Source organism: Coturnix japonica, chromosome 2, assembly GCF_001577835.2.
Source record: "Coturnix japonica isolate 7356 chromosome 2, Coturnix japonica 2.1, whole genome shotgun sequence".
Lineage (NCBI taxonomy): Eukaryota > Metazoa > Chordata > Aves > Galliformes > Phasianidae > Coturnix > Coturnix japonica.
Genome location: NC_029517.1, coordinates 120,564,172 through 120,579,864, shown reverse-complemented (window position 1 = coordinate 120,579,864; position 15,693 = coordinate 120,564,172). Strand labels below are relative to the sequence as shown.

Here is a 15,693-nt window from a genome sequence, read left to right as displayed (position 1 = left end):
AGATATACAGCATGGAAAAGCATGGTAATACATCTTTTAATTTGAATGATACTTTCATATCCTCCATATCATCTTAGTCATACTTTTTTTTTCTTCTTCTTCTTTAATGTAATTAGTGCTGTCAGTGAACATCACAGCATTACAAACTAAAGACACAATGCTTATTCTTCCTCTTATTTTGATAAATAATCTAAGAAAACTATGTATAAAATTAAGTCAATGTTTATCTATTCAGATGTCTAATAATTGCCTCTTATTTGTCAGCATAAATTTCCAAGTTACTCAGAAATTGATACATGTAATTAGATTACTTAGACCAGGTATGTTTCATACAGCTAGCTCCACGCATAGGAAAGAAGTCTACATATATTTCTTACATAAGTTAGATTAGAATATGATAAGAGAACTGACATTCTGATTTGAAAACAGTAACAAAGATAACTGAGAGGAAACATGGAATAATAGTTCCTAACACTCTGAATTCATTTCGGAGATCATCTATTTATGTAGCTTTGACTGGAAATTTAAATTTTAACAGCTAAAATTGAAAACAATTCAGCTGAAAGCTGAATTATTCTTAAAGATCTTGAGTTTCAGTACTATGGAGAATGTTTTAAAACAAACAAAAAACTCCAAACATAATATCTCTCAATTGTAAGACAGTTATTTGCCTATATGTTTCTTCATACTTATGAAAAAACAAAAACAAAAACAAAAACAAAAAACAAACAAACAAACAAAAACAAACAAAAACAAACATTTACTTTATCAAAATGTTTCTATCTATGAGGGCTCCAAAAGTAAGGCTTCCTAATTTATTGTTGGCCTGAGACATCAGAGGCAGGTGTATGTGGAATGGCTGAACCTTCGCACCAATATTTAGTTACATTTTATTCCTGTGCAACATATGGAAACAGAAAAGTAGAATGAAAAAATTGCCTCTGAATTGTAAGAGGGTATAAAGCAAAGTTGTGTAACTTAATTACTCCATGCAGAAAAAAAATTGTAGCCACTTGCTCTGCATTTCTTGAGACAGTGGATGTGAGCACAGCAAGAATGTTTGCTTCCCTAGTCCCCACCTTCCAGACCAATTTAATGTAGACATACACAGCATTTATGTATATATCTACAGAGGAGGTGATTTAGAAGCTGAGTCCCTGAAGTATATGAATAAAAGTTATTTTTGTGTAGATGGTGATTTTTATTTTTTTTAACAGAGGAATCATAATAATGAATGCATGTACAGCTGTAGAAATGGTTTGTTTTTTTGTTGTTATTTTTGTTTTCTTTTTTGAAGTGAATATTCACCTGAAAATGTTAGTATATTGAAAATGAATTGATAATTTATCAGTAAGAAAGAATTAGTGCGGATACAAAAATGAAAATAATAGGGTTTTTTTTGTTTGTTTTTTTGTTTTTTTAATAATATAGAAAGAGTTTTCTTGGATAAAAAAAGAGAGAGAGAGAGAGAGAGAAAGAAAATCTGGAACACAGTGTGTGAATTATTTTTCAGTTAACATATTTTTGAAAACAGATGATATTTTCTAGAATAATATAGTAAATCATTTTCTCCTCATACTAAAGAAGCTACTGTTATAGGACACAGTTTATGCATCCTTAGAAGTCTAATGATTTAACTGAACACAATGGAATTGATCTTTTGATGAAAGCAGAGGAAATCCTTGATGACTTGAGGACTGTTACTAAATTTATTTTCTAGTACTGTGATGGTTAAGATCATTTATGATATGTATCTTGAAGTATTTTTCGTCCCTTTCTATTATGAAAAGTACGATCAGAATAATACATTTTACTTATATGAAACTTTTCCTTATTTTTAACAGAAAACGTGATTCAGTATTTCAGTCAAAAATGACTGAATAGTTGGTTCACTGCTGTACTCAGATTTAATAAAAAAGTTTTGAATTACAGTTCTGACAGGAGCAGAGTTGTTTGATCAACTTAATGCCATCAACCATATTCCTTCTGAGTTATCTATCTGAAATGAGAAAGGTTTTGCCTCAAAAGAAATTATAATGATTTTACTCTTACATGCTATAATTCAAACTGACCTATATATCCTCAGAATAGCAAATAGATGCCTATCGAGAAAAAAATAAAATACATAATTGCATGGGCTAGAAGGTTTCTTACTTCAACATAGTTATGTGAATAAAACTTTTCTAAGTCAAAGTTATGGCACCTGAATATTTTGGGTAATTTTACATATCCCTGTTGAAGTACATAGCCATCAAAGATTTCATCTGTTTTGATCTGTTCATGATTTGGTTTTCTGCAAAATATTTCTTTAGCTGCATACAGAAGAACAATAAGCCATTTAGTATAGAAATTTAGTATAAAATTATATATATATTTTTCAGTATACAGAATTAGACTTATTCTGGTGAGAGAGGTGCTAAAAATGATAAAACATTCTTGAATTAGATTTCATAGATTATTTTAAACAACTTTTCAAGACATTAAATATGTTGCAGCATGATGCCATTTATTCAGAGAAATTAGAAACCAATGATTTCCCCAAGTTTAAACAAGTATGAATGCATTCTTATGTTACTGGGTAAAATAAATGGTAGAAATATTGAAGTAATCTGGAAACCAAACATAAATCTGGAAAATTTGGTACAACATTTACATTTAAAATACATAATCATCTTTTAGAAAGAGAGGAAGTGCTTTTGTCTAATCAGTATAATGACTATCAGAACTTTTTTGAAAGGGGAGGAAAGAATTCTAGTAGTTTGTTGGTGTTAGTTTAACACAACCTGTTCTTCAATGCTCAAAATGTTTTAATTAAAATAATGTATATATTCCAAATTATGATAGTAGATGAAACCAGTTATTAAGTTATTAATTTATTATAAACTAGTTATTAAGTTATTATCTAATGAAGACTTCCCAGAAATTTTCATGTTTGTATACTTTATGATTAAATTCAGTTACATAAATCCCCAATTAATTAATTTTGATTTTGGAATTATTACAGTATTACCTGGAACCACTTTTCCATTTTTTACTTTTAACTTTCTAAACCTAGTTCATTCCTTTTTTTCTTTATATTTTTGTTTGTTTGTTTCTCTTACTGTTTTTAGTTCTTGTCTGTTAATGAGTTGGTTTGTTTTTTTTCCAATTATTTCATTGTTAGATTTGGAATAACGATTTTGCTACTCTAATTTATGTCATTGAATATGATATAAATTCTAGTAAATTGATAGTAGCAAAAATTTCTCTTTGTCATTAACCTGTGTGAATATGTGCTCATGTATGTATATGCCTGTGTGTGTGTACAAATGTATATATGCATATATAGGCTACTTTTATTTATTTTGCATGTCTGTGATTTTTGTTGTTGTTGTTGTTTTGTTTTGTTTTTGTTATTTTGTTATTTTGGAGAAATAAGTTTTAATAAAAACAAAACATATTTCTTCCAAAACAAAATTCTGAAAAGCTCTTTTAAAACATGATTATGGAACATTCCACTACCATAACTGAAACTCTGAATATGATCTAACATATGTTTATTTAAGGGTTGTAGAGGGTTACATATATGCTTATAGTCTTAAATCACTACCATGAACATGTTGAGAAATAGATTTATAATATCAATAAATGTTAATAATGTTGATTTCCATTAACATTCTCATTGTCACCGTTATTGAAACTATTTATGCTTTTTACTAAAATATACCTTAACATTTTCTTTTACTTGCAGCTGAATGTGGAGCCTCCACAACAAATAATGAAGGGATTTTACTGTCCCCCAATTATCCTCTTAACTATGAAAACAACCATGAATGTATTTATAGCATTCAGGTACAAGCAGGGAAAGGAATAAACATTTCTGCCAGAACATTTCATTTAGCTCAAGGTGATGTTCTTAAGGTAAGTAGTCCTTTTTCTTATTTATAAGCTTCTAGTGCCTCATGCAATTAAATTTGATCTGTCTGTATAGTGTTGGACAAGGTTATAGTAATAATTTCTTAGAAAGTAATTGCCTAACTATGTGTCTAATTACATCAGTCACTGAGATGATCAACTCTTTTTCCAGCAGTGGGTATGGCAAGGTACAGAGTGGTTTTCCGAGCTGAGGAAACCTCATGGAAGTGTAGAGACTTGCCAGAAGCCAGTAGCTTTCTGCTCTAAGAGAGTGGCTGACAAAGGACTATATAATTCAATGCAGACAGGGAACTTCTAGAGAGTCCAGTGAAGAGCCACAAAAATGACTGGGGGTCTGGAGCATCTCTCATATTAAGAAATGCTGTAAAACCTAGTACTTTAGCCTAGAGAATAAAAGACAGAAAATCTTGTAAAATTCTTATAAATATCATAAAAGTGGATTGGATGTGGCCCTTTTTGGTGATGATGAGAATGAGAAGCAAAGGGCACAAAATGAAATACCAAAAGTTCCTTATATGCATAAGGAAAAACTTCTTTACTTTTAGAGTGGCAGAACACTGGAATAAGCAGCCCATATGTGTTGTGAAGTCTACTAATCTGGGGATATTTAAAACCCACCTGGACACTTTCTTGTACAACATACAGTAAGGAACATGCTTTAGCAGGGAATTCAGATAAAATAATCTCCAGACATTCCTTCCATCATTAATCTGCTAGGTAATGAGGATTATCACCTTACAATAGGGATTTGGACAAAGCAGAGATGTTTAATGCTGCCTTTGCCTCTTTCTTCAACACTGATAATGAGCTCTGGAACCCAAAGAGTCCTGATTTGGAGGACCATGACTGTGTTAATGATGAAATACCAGCCAACTCTGAACTTTTTCAGGATTTACTGATCTGGGTGAATCTAGATATGTCTATGAGACTTAAAGGGATTTATCCCAGGGTACTTAAATTGTGACCTCTCAATTATTTTTCATGGTATCGTGAATCTTGAGTCATGCAGTTGGTGATTAACCAACAGTGAGGTGTTTCTACATCTGGAATACGGCATCCCTTGATACACTGACAGCAAGTGATACTAGTTGACAGCAAGTTGAACATGAGTAAGCAGTGTGCCATGACAGCCAGAAGAGCTAGGGTATTCCGGTGTATATCACACACAGCATTGCTAGCTTTTAAAGGGAACATATGGTCCTATTCCTATCTGTGGTGGTACAGCCTCCTGTAAAGTACTGCTTGCAGTTTTGGGTATCACGAAGTAAGAAAACTATAAAACTAGTAATATTCAAAGAAGGTTGCAAATATTATGAAGGGTCTAGAGGGCAAGATGTATGAGGAGCAGCAGAAGTCACTTGGTTTGTTCAGTCCAGAGAAGAGGAGATAGGGGAGTCCTCATGACAGCTTGCCACTCCTCACAGAGTGGTCAGGTGGGTGCTAATCTTCTCTTTCTGATCAGCAATGGACCTGAGAGGATAGCATGGAGTGGAGAGGGTTCAGGTTGCATCTTAGGAAAAGTTCTTTGCTGAGAGGATGTTTGGGCACTGGAACTGGCTCTCGGTAGTTACGGCACTAAGCCTGATGGAGTTAAAGAAGCATTTGGAAAAAGGTCTCTGAAAAATGGTTTCAATTTGGATAGTTCTTTGTGCAAACAGGAGTTTGACTCAAAGTTCCATGCAGATCACTTCTAGCTCAGGATATTCTATGCTTATAAACAAGTTCCATTTCTAAAAATTTTAAAATGAGGCAATCTCAAGTTTTTTTTTTTAGAATCCATTCCCTAAAATATATTCTATCAGAGCAGAAATAATTTAAAAAATAATAAATTGAAGTTATAAACCAAATATTTCATTAATGTGTGTGTATTCTTCTGTACTTAGTATTAAACATTAAACTTTGAAGAGAATTACAACTTCTGTAAATTCTACTTTTCTTCTCAGTAGCCTTATTAATTATTGTGCTGTGATCTAGTAATAATATTTTACACAAAGAAACTGAATTTAATATACTGTCACTTACTTCCATTTTGTATATGAGCTTTACACTTCAAATGATTCTGACCTTGTCTGATATGTATCATCTTCTTCAAGATGACCATCACTAGGAAATCATAAAAAATAAAATAAAATAAAACAAAATAAAATAAAATAAAATAAAATAAAAATATAAAAAAAAAAGTGGAAAAAGTATTACTTAGCTTTTTTAGCTTATAAATATAGTAGCTTTTTTATTTTTTACATAGGTGTTATTAGTGTATTTGTGAAGTATAAATTTCCAAGTGTATATATTACTTAATCATCTGAATATTTAAAGTTGATAATGATTAATGTGGGTTACACACCATCTAAATAGATCTATCTATCATCTATCTATCTATCTATCTATCTATCTATCTATCTATCTATCTATCTATCTATCTATCATCTATCTATCTATCTATCTATCTATCTATCTATCTATCTATCTATTTATTTTTAAATGCCCAATTCTGGTCTGTAGCTACTGCAGTGAGAAGGACTATGGTATCATTTATTTCTAAGAAATAATGCCGGGATTTATTAACCTTAGCTATATGATCATTAGGTTAGGATTTCTGTCATAAGTTGTCAAACATTAGCACTTCATAAAGGAGTCGATGGTGGCTAAAGCATAAGCAGACCTAAACAACCTGTGCAAAATGAAATCAGGCAGCAAGAAAAATATATAAACAGAATTAAATAAAAATAAATATGCATTTTGAAATTACTATTAAAACATCCAAATGATATATGCAGCTATGTCATTTTTCCAGTTTTGGGATTTTTCAGTGGAGCAGAAAAATTAAGTGAAGTGGTGGTAAGTTCTCCATGTTAACCAACATTAGCAAAAATAATCAAAGTCCTTGAATCCCTGTTCACATTTTCATGCCTATCCATTAAAACTATATGGATACACTTTCCTTAAGACTTTGTAGGGTGGGAGTTGTAGCATATAAATACACATTTTTCAGCAGCTTGAACTTTCTTCTTATCCTTTTTTTTTTTTTTTTCTTCTTCTTCCTTAATCATTTAATGCATATTCAGTGTTTGAAATATTTATGTGCTTAAGTTTTCTCAAGTGCCACTTCAACCATATTCACTACAGATTTTTTACTAGAAAATATTAACTCATATGTATTTAAAATAAATTATACTTCAATACTGCTTCTCACTGTGAATTTCAGTGAAATACCAATTAAATTATAAAGGAGGAAGACCACCACTCTGCTGTAAATGTCACTGGAAGAAATATTTGCTGTGTTTTGCAATTGTGTCTATTAGATGAAAATAGTATAAAGTAATTAAAAGTTTTTTGCATTTCAGATCAGTAATCTTGAATGATAATAAGCTAAAGTTTCCCCTCATGTATTTTTAAATTCTTCAACAAATGTTTTTACTGTAATTCTTGCTTTCTTTCAGCTTACATGACATTGTATCAAGACAGAGGCACTTGATCAATGAAATCTGTGAAACTCCTTCCTGCCTCATCTCTAAAACGAAGCTCATGCAATTTGTCCTAATCCAATCAGACTTCTTCCAGATGCTCACTTAAAGGAATAAATAAAGGAATCCTGTGTCAGGAATTCAAGGCAGCAGTCACACGTTCTAGAATTTTTTTCATGGAACTGTTTTTGACATTGCTTGTTGTAATCTTTTGTCTCTTGGTATTTAATTTCTTATGACTGATTACTGCTCATCTCCAGGAGGTGAAAAAGGAGCAGTGAAAGATTTAATATATGACTTGGGAACATGGAGGTGTTAACTGTTAATTTCTTCAAGATCAGAGAAGTAGGCTTGCTTATCCAATATTTTTTTTCTGTTCTCTTCGAATGATTCTCAGTCAATCATAGTAAAATATTTTTAAAGACTTTTATTTGCAACAATTTCCTTTTATTTTTATGCATTAATTTCTGTTCTTCACACTTGATATATGAAAAAGTTGGTAAATAAATTAAGCAGGTACTCATTATGCATTTTCTATGAGCTAATATTTTAGATTACTAGAGTTACACAAATAAATTTGCATTGAAAGTCTAAATTGACTTAATATTCTCCTGAGCTTTAAATACTCCATTATTCAAGCCCTGGGGTCTGCTGGTGACTGTGTGACCATGGATTCAATGTATACCTGACAAACATTATGAGTGAAATAAAAATAGTTTAGAACTGAGAATACAAAATTAGAGGGAAATAATGCATCTGATATAAATAAATGACCACTCTCAGTGTTATTCACCAGGTGAAATGAAGGAGCTACTATTTATCAATTTTGAAATGGTATAGAAGAAAGATTCAGAAGATATCATTTGTTTTTTATTTGCTCATTTAGTCTGCATTTAGTTCTCTTGTTTTGTTTTGTTTTGTTGTTTTTTTTTTTTTGGAAGCTCTAAGAAATACATGTTTATGTTTGTACAGAATTGATACTGAATTGGTACTGATCAGTGAAAGTTTCATGAAGGCAAATGAATAATTTTTGATTATAATTATCTACCAGACAATCCATTTAATGTCAATCATAGAAATTGTAAATCATTTCCTTCTTTGTAACTGATATGTTAATTGAGTTTGTTCACTAAAACGTTTTCAGAATTTTCTGCCTGTGTAGGAGGCAGGAAAAATAATACATAGTATTACAAATTATTAGGTCAGAACCTAATTTTCTTCCTGAAATTATCTCTTTTCTGTCTTGTTTTTAAAAATTCTGGTCTTCGTTAACTCTACTGACTTCTTGTCAATAACAGCATTCACTACTTGTCTGAAGACTTGTTAGTGGTGAATAAATTTTTATGTCATAATAAGTTTAAAGTATGTGATTCTATGTTATGGATCTTTTCTCTTTTAATAGGAGAGGTAACTCTTAGGAATATTAACATAGCCATAATGATATATAATCATTAATATATAAACATTTTCTCTATTACCAGTAGATTTCATTAAATTTGAAAAAAAAATATGCCTATGCATGGTACTGATTAATAAGGACAATAGTTGTATATTAATGCTTAAGGGGGGGAAAAAAACGACAAAAAAAACCAATGCTGTAGGCATGTACTGTAATTGAACACATACAAAGGAACACTAAGTATAAAGGGCTGAGATAGAAAGAGGACATCATTTTTTTACTTTTTGTCTGTGATTGTTCTTCTGTATTAGATACACTGATCAATAATGCCATCTGATTGAGGATATATATATATATATATATCTACATATACATATGCATATATATGTATACACTACAATAAGTATATATATGTATGTGTATGTATTTATATATAAGTTACTGTTTTTTTCAATTTCATTTTTAGGAATTGTAAATAGATCAAAATGCTTCCTGTGTGAAACTCACAGAGTTCTTTTGCTTTCACCTTTAAAGCTATAGCTTAGTGTAAGACTGAGGAAGAACGAAAGCACTTGTCCACTTTGAAGATAAATAGTATGCATTTCTTTCAAAGTTTGAGAAGACTTATTAAAATTTGTATAATTCCATTCATCCCCTTTTTGATATAAAAATCAAATTATATAAAATAGATAAAATATAAAATTAGTACACACTTCCAGGAGATCACACACTTCAGGAAAATCATTCTTGAAAACAATAAGTTTCTGGATGTTTTTTATTGCAAAATATGTGTGTAATGACTCTAAGAAATGAGCTTAAGGAATAAAGCAAAAGAAAAAAAAGAAAAAGAAAAAAAAAAGAAAAAAAAAAGAAAAAAAAAAGAAAAAATCATCAGAACCAACATTTTAGATAAAAATGTTTCATGGTGCAGCGAGAAGTTTTGTCTAATCAGATATTAATTAGTGAAAAAGAAGCAGACCACAGTTAAAAATAAAGACCACTGTTTAAAAATAATAATGAAAACATTACATTAATAATGCCCTTTTTTAAAATATAATATTATTCTGAAAATTTCTATAGTACTTGTCATCACATTTAATTGATAGCACTTGAAAGGCCGGAAAAAGAAAGGTTAAGCACAAGACGCAGACGTGGTGAATGACTGATTTTACTAATCTTGGTCACGTGATCTTCCTCTCAAGTATGTAGAATAAGTACTGATATTCCAGGTGAGATTACCTTATGTAGAAAAAAATAACTGCAATGACTATTTTTCATATTAGAATGAAGCAGTCTTTTAAATTTTTTCAAAAGGTGCAGCAGCACTGCAGGGAGCAGTGTGTTGGAAGACCAGCTATGATAACTGTCATTAAGGTTCTTTCCCCAGTGTTTGGACTAGCACTCTTACTTTGTGATCCTTCACAATCTGTATAATTCAGTTTCAATGTATTGGTTTGCTTTCTAACCTGTAGGCCAAGTTAGAAAAATTTGCTTGGTTAAGTTTTTTGAAAGTTTTTGATTAAAAGAAGGTTATGTTTGTGGCTTTTTGCTGATTTAACCAATTTTTAAGTTTTTCCACACTCACTATCCTTTTAGCAGTATCATAGGAAAACATGATTGTGAAATAGGGAAAGAAAAAAATTCCAAACATATGGGCCTTTTTCAGTCTATATATTAGTGCTTCTCTTTGCATGTGATATAAGTGGTATACTTGACAGGGTGCTGACAGCCTTAGCTTTGAGTTGTGGATTTTGTTATTTATTCTCTTTATAAAGGCATAAATTTTCATATCCAAGTATGGCAAGTCTCAAAAATAGCTGATTAAAACATGCATTAAAATAATAATAATAATAACAATAATAATAACAATAACAACAACAACAACAACAATAATAATAATCACTGTATAACATCTCCTTGGAAAAATTTTACAGAGTAGGGTCAAATAAGTTAGCAGGAAAAAAAGACTATCTTCTTTTAAAATTTGTTAATAATGGAGCCTCTGGAAAGCTTGGGAGGTTGTAATTATTCTCTGACTTTAAATGGAAAACAAGCTCCCCCAGCCCTCAGTAAACAGTATATCTCTAGGTTCAACACTTTGAACAGTGTTAACTACTATTCTCCTCTGGGACATCTCAAAATATCATTGAGATGTTAGTAACATAATTTCAATTTTTGTGCCTTTACTTGTCAGTATGAATTAACAAATCAGGACTTTAAAGAACTGATAAAGTTGGATCTCCATTTTCTGAAAGACTTCTTACTACAATATTCAGGCATGATACTGTCATGAACCAATTATCCTTGAATTACTGCTACATAATGATATTATGAAAAATAAAACCAGCCACCTTTTGTTATTATTTGTGTAATAATTATTCTGACCAATGCAGTACCCTAGTAACATAAATCTAAAAGTACCAGGAAACTGAATGAGAACAAATATTACTATCTTAATAATAGATAACAGTCAACCACAAATAATATTATTGTCCTATGGTCAAATTCTAGTGGTGAATTAATTACTAACTCACTCAAAATTTTAAGCAAAATTCCCAGCTTCATTAAGAAAATTAGAAAGAAAATGCTGGTTCTGTAAATCTCAGAAGATGATGTTGATTGTAATGAGTTTAGTTGTAACTTTATTACATTACTAAGAAATGAATTTGGAATGCATAAGTGCTATCTAGAAACTTGAATTTAGTTCAGTCATTGAATTAAGTATTAGAAAGACCATGTATCTTACATTAAGAACTATACTGCAAAATATGCATCCATTTATCTCAAGAAGATATGTATATGTCTCAAGAAGAATGTATATATCACTTTGAATATTTAAGTCAGCAATAAAGGGAAAAGAAAAATCAATTTAATGTAGAAATGAATCACATCCCTCCCTCAACTAAAAGCAGTTCACCCACACAAAGAATCAGAGTTTTGAAAGTGTACTATGAAATTTATTCCTTCAGAGTCCTAGAGTTATTTTACAGTGAGACTGTTAGCTAGTCCATAAAGTAGAATTAGTACCAAAATTTAAGAGATTTTGATTGTCGCAATAAGTGGTGTCAGTAGAAAAAGTTTAATAATGTAGGACAGTTAACCGAATTAGCAATGTATGGGAAAAATGACATGAAGAAAACCTGTACCTTGAAGTGACTTCTGTAAAGTTCTGGCAAGCCACTGAACTGCACTGGCATGACCCTACTTCAAGTACTGTGTTCAGTTCCAGGCACCAGAATATAAGAGTGGCAAACTATCAGAATTTGTATAAAGTTGATGAAAACTCTGGAGGAGCAGCTGAAGCCACTTGGTTTGTTCAGCCTAGAGAAAAGGAAAGGATGGTGTACATCTTCCTCACAAGTGACAGGTGCTGAACAGGCACCTCTCTGAGAACAGCATGGAGCTGTGTCAGGAGAGAGTCAGGCTGGATATGAGGAAAAGGTTCATCATCAATACGGTGGTTTGAAGTTGCAGTGTTTCTTAGGGAGATTATCACTGCATCATGCCTCCTAGAGTTTAGTAAACACTTCGCCAATACTCTTTGACATATCCTTTAATTTTTAGATAGTCTTGTGTGGAGCCAGGAATTGGACTCTGTGATCCTTTTGGATCCCTTTCAACTTAGGATTTCTTCCTATTCTTTGAACATATTAATAGCTTCTTAGAGTTAATTTAGCAACTCAAGCACAGCAGAAAATGGAATACTCTTATGAAGTGTTTAAAAATAAAATAAATCCTGAATCCTTTGGTGCTATTAGTTAATAAGTAGCTTGGAGAGATTAGGAGAAAGAGCATCAAACACAAGCTGGGTTTTCTTTAGGTCTGTCATAATGTAAATATCTCTGTAGAATAGCAGTAATTCTCCTGGTGTTGACCTTTTTCTTTTGGTTACTGAAGCAAAACTAAATCAATTTCAGAAGTAATATTCTGTTATATTTATTCTGTCCCAATTTGATTTCTTATATCACTTTAGTTTTAAATAAATTTTAATAACATTAAGCAAGATTAATTGAACCTCCACAGAATCACAGAATTGCAGGGGTTGAAAGGGGCCTAAACAGGTCCTTGAATCCAACCCCTCTGCTAAAGCAGGTATCCTACAATAAGTCACACTAGTAGGTATCCAGTTGGCTCTTGAATATTCCCATAGAAGGAGACTTCACAACTTCTCTGGGCATCCTCTTCCAGTACTCTGTAACCCTTACCATAAAAAACCATAAAGAACTCCACATTTTAGTAAAAAATATCTTGTGTTCAAGTTTTAGGCTGTTACTTCTTGGCCCCTATACTGGGACACAGTACCGAGAAGATCCTCATCCATTTGTCTCCCACTTCCCTTTAGATATTTATAAACATTTATCAGATTCTCTCTCTGGTAACTCAGCCTTTCCTCATCTGAGAGATGCTCCAGACCATTTCTGGACTCCTTCTCAGAAATTCCTGTCATTTTTGAGCTGGAACTAGAACTGGACACAGTATTTTAAATGTGGTCTTAACAGGGCAAAGCACCTCCTCCTGTATCCTGGCCATACTCTTTTCAATGCACCCCAGAATGCACCTTGTTTTGCTTTATTTTTTGTTCCATGTAAGGACATTAACAGTTAATGCTTAGGTCTGAGATTTCTTTGGAATATATTTGCAAGTTTCAGTAAAATAAAGAAATTATGCCAAGTCATTTGGCAGTGCTTCTTAGATGGTTGTATAATTATTTATCAAGTAGAGACAGTTAGAAATTGATGGACTTATCATTCCATTTCACTAGAGAGAACAGAATTTCTGCAAAATAGAAGTAAAGGGTGTAAGTCTTGGAGAACATAAATCATATCTCATTCACTTTGTTGCCTTACTACTACTGCTGGTCTATTTGTTTGGATTTCATTCTGATATAGATTCTAGTTTACACATGCAGGCTTTGATTACTATTTATATATTAATTGCAATTAGAGAATATATAGAACCCTGTTCATTTAGCAAAGTGTTAAATTTTCACTGTAGTGCAAATTGAAAGTTATTTAGAGGTCAGTTTGCAGATTTCCAAGGGATTTTTTTTCTTAAGACTCATGTTTACATCCAGAAGTCAATAAATAAATCTACAGGATATATTATTTGTATTAAGACTTACTGTTAAATAATAGCTTAACTCTTCTATGGAAAATATCGATCAACCAGTGACGTATTAAAGCAAAAAAAAAAATTAGAAGATATTATTCTTAAAAGAATGTTCTATATATTTAGTGACTTGAACTTTCAATTTCAAGTCTGGAAGAAAAATACATAACAAAAACTGCCTTCTAATTTACATGCAGATTTTTGGAACTTTTTCTGTTTATTTTATTCTGATTTCCTACACTCCTTTCACTGTGTAGTTATTTTTAAACCTCCCTTTACACAGGAAAAAACAAACAAACAAACAAAACCAACAGAAATGGAAGTATAGTTTACCATTCAGTGCTGGATAGATATTAGCTTTTCTGTTACACCATCTCAGTGTCTTGTTGCAGACACAATAAGTGTTTGTTGTTGGTCTGTGATGAGCACTGAAGTATTGGCAGTGGAAGAGAAAACACAGATGTTCACTAGAATTGAGCTGATATGGCAACTCTGCCCACTTCTTTTGTTAGCAAAAAAGGGAACTGACATATTTTATACTGTGCATATGAAAAATAACCACAATTAAATCAACATAATTCAGCAGAGACAAACAGAATATCCAAAGAGTATTCAGGGTTGACTGAAAAATGATCTCTTTTGGCAGAGCTATTCTCCCTCTTAATTGAAATGTACAGAACTATTTTCAAAATCAAATGTATGCATTTATTTGTTTTAGTAACTGTAAAAGTTGCATTTTTCTTATAGATCTATGACGGCAAAGACAATACTGCTCACCTGCTGGGTGCATATACTGGTGCTTCATTAAGAGGTCTGACGCTAAGTAGTACTTCGAATCATTTGTGGTTGGAGTTCAACTCAGACATGGAGGGCACTGATGAAGGATTTCAACTTGTTTATACCAGTAAGTATTTGAGAAAAAAGTAGTAACAGATTTATAATTGTAAAGGAATGAAAAAATAATTCCTTGTAAGATAAAAATGTGGTGCAATGAGGAATGACAAATTCTCCATCTTTAGACTCATGTTCAATACAATCATTATAGTAACAATTACTGAGCTTGGATAATTGTTGAAAATAATCCCATCTGGAAGCAAAAGAAGAGATTCCAGACAAAAAATTTTTAACTCTATGCAGACTGACAGAATTCAACTGTAAAGGTTAGAAGAAGTGAAATCTCTTTTTTTTTTTTCTTTTTTTTTTCCTTTTATTTTTTTTCCTTTTTTTTTTTTCTTTTCATATTGTAAAAATATCTACATCTTGCTTATCAGATGTTGAATATGAAAATATGCATAGTTGTGTCCTCAGGAATAAAAGAGTTTACTGTTTTCAGAAGGAGGGAAAGGCAGAAAACTTGGGAAAAGTACACAGTTGTTGCTAGGATATGCAGAGGGAAAATTATAAAGTCAAAAGGCCAGCAAAACTTAATCTGACTACCACTTTTAAAGACAATAAAAAGGTTTTCAGAAATTTATTAACAGTGGAGGAGGGTCAAGAGAATCTCCATCCTTTTACTGGATGTGGCAGAGAAAAATAGCATGAAAGGCTGATTCTCAGTGTCTTCTTTATTTCCATCTTTAATAGTCAGACCAGTTATCCTTGAGGTACTCAGCCCCCTGACATGGAATGTAGGGATGGGAAGGAGAATAAACCCCCACAGTTCAGGGGGAAACATTCAGAGACCTGCTATTCCACCACAAGTCCTTGGGGCCAGAAGGGATCCACACAAGGATGCTGAGGGAGCTGGTAGAAGTTATTGCCAAGCCACTTTCTGTTATTTATCAGCAGTTTTTGACAACTGGGGAG

General features: G+C 31.9%; 1 protein-coding gene across 6 annotated transcripts in view; it reads left to right on the top strand.

The window, feature by feature from the left end:
- Nucleotides 1-15,693, top strand: part of CSMD3 (CUB and Sushi multiple domains 3) — a 467,721-nt gene that overhangs the window by 293,883 nt on the left and 158,145 nt on the right. For all 6 annotated transcript variants that reach the window (XM_032442883.1, XM_032442886.1, XM_015856173.2 and 3 more), the window contains 2 exons: nucleotides 3,731-3,900; nucleotides 14,635-14,791. In XM_032442883.1, the coding sequence (XP_032298774.1) occupies nucleotides 3,731-3,900; nucleotides 14,635-14,791 (327 nt within the window). The remainder of the gene's footprint in view (nucleotides 1-3,730; nucleotides 3,901-14,634; nucleotides 14,792-15,693) is intronic.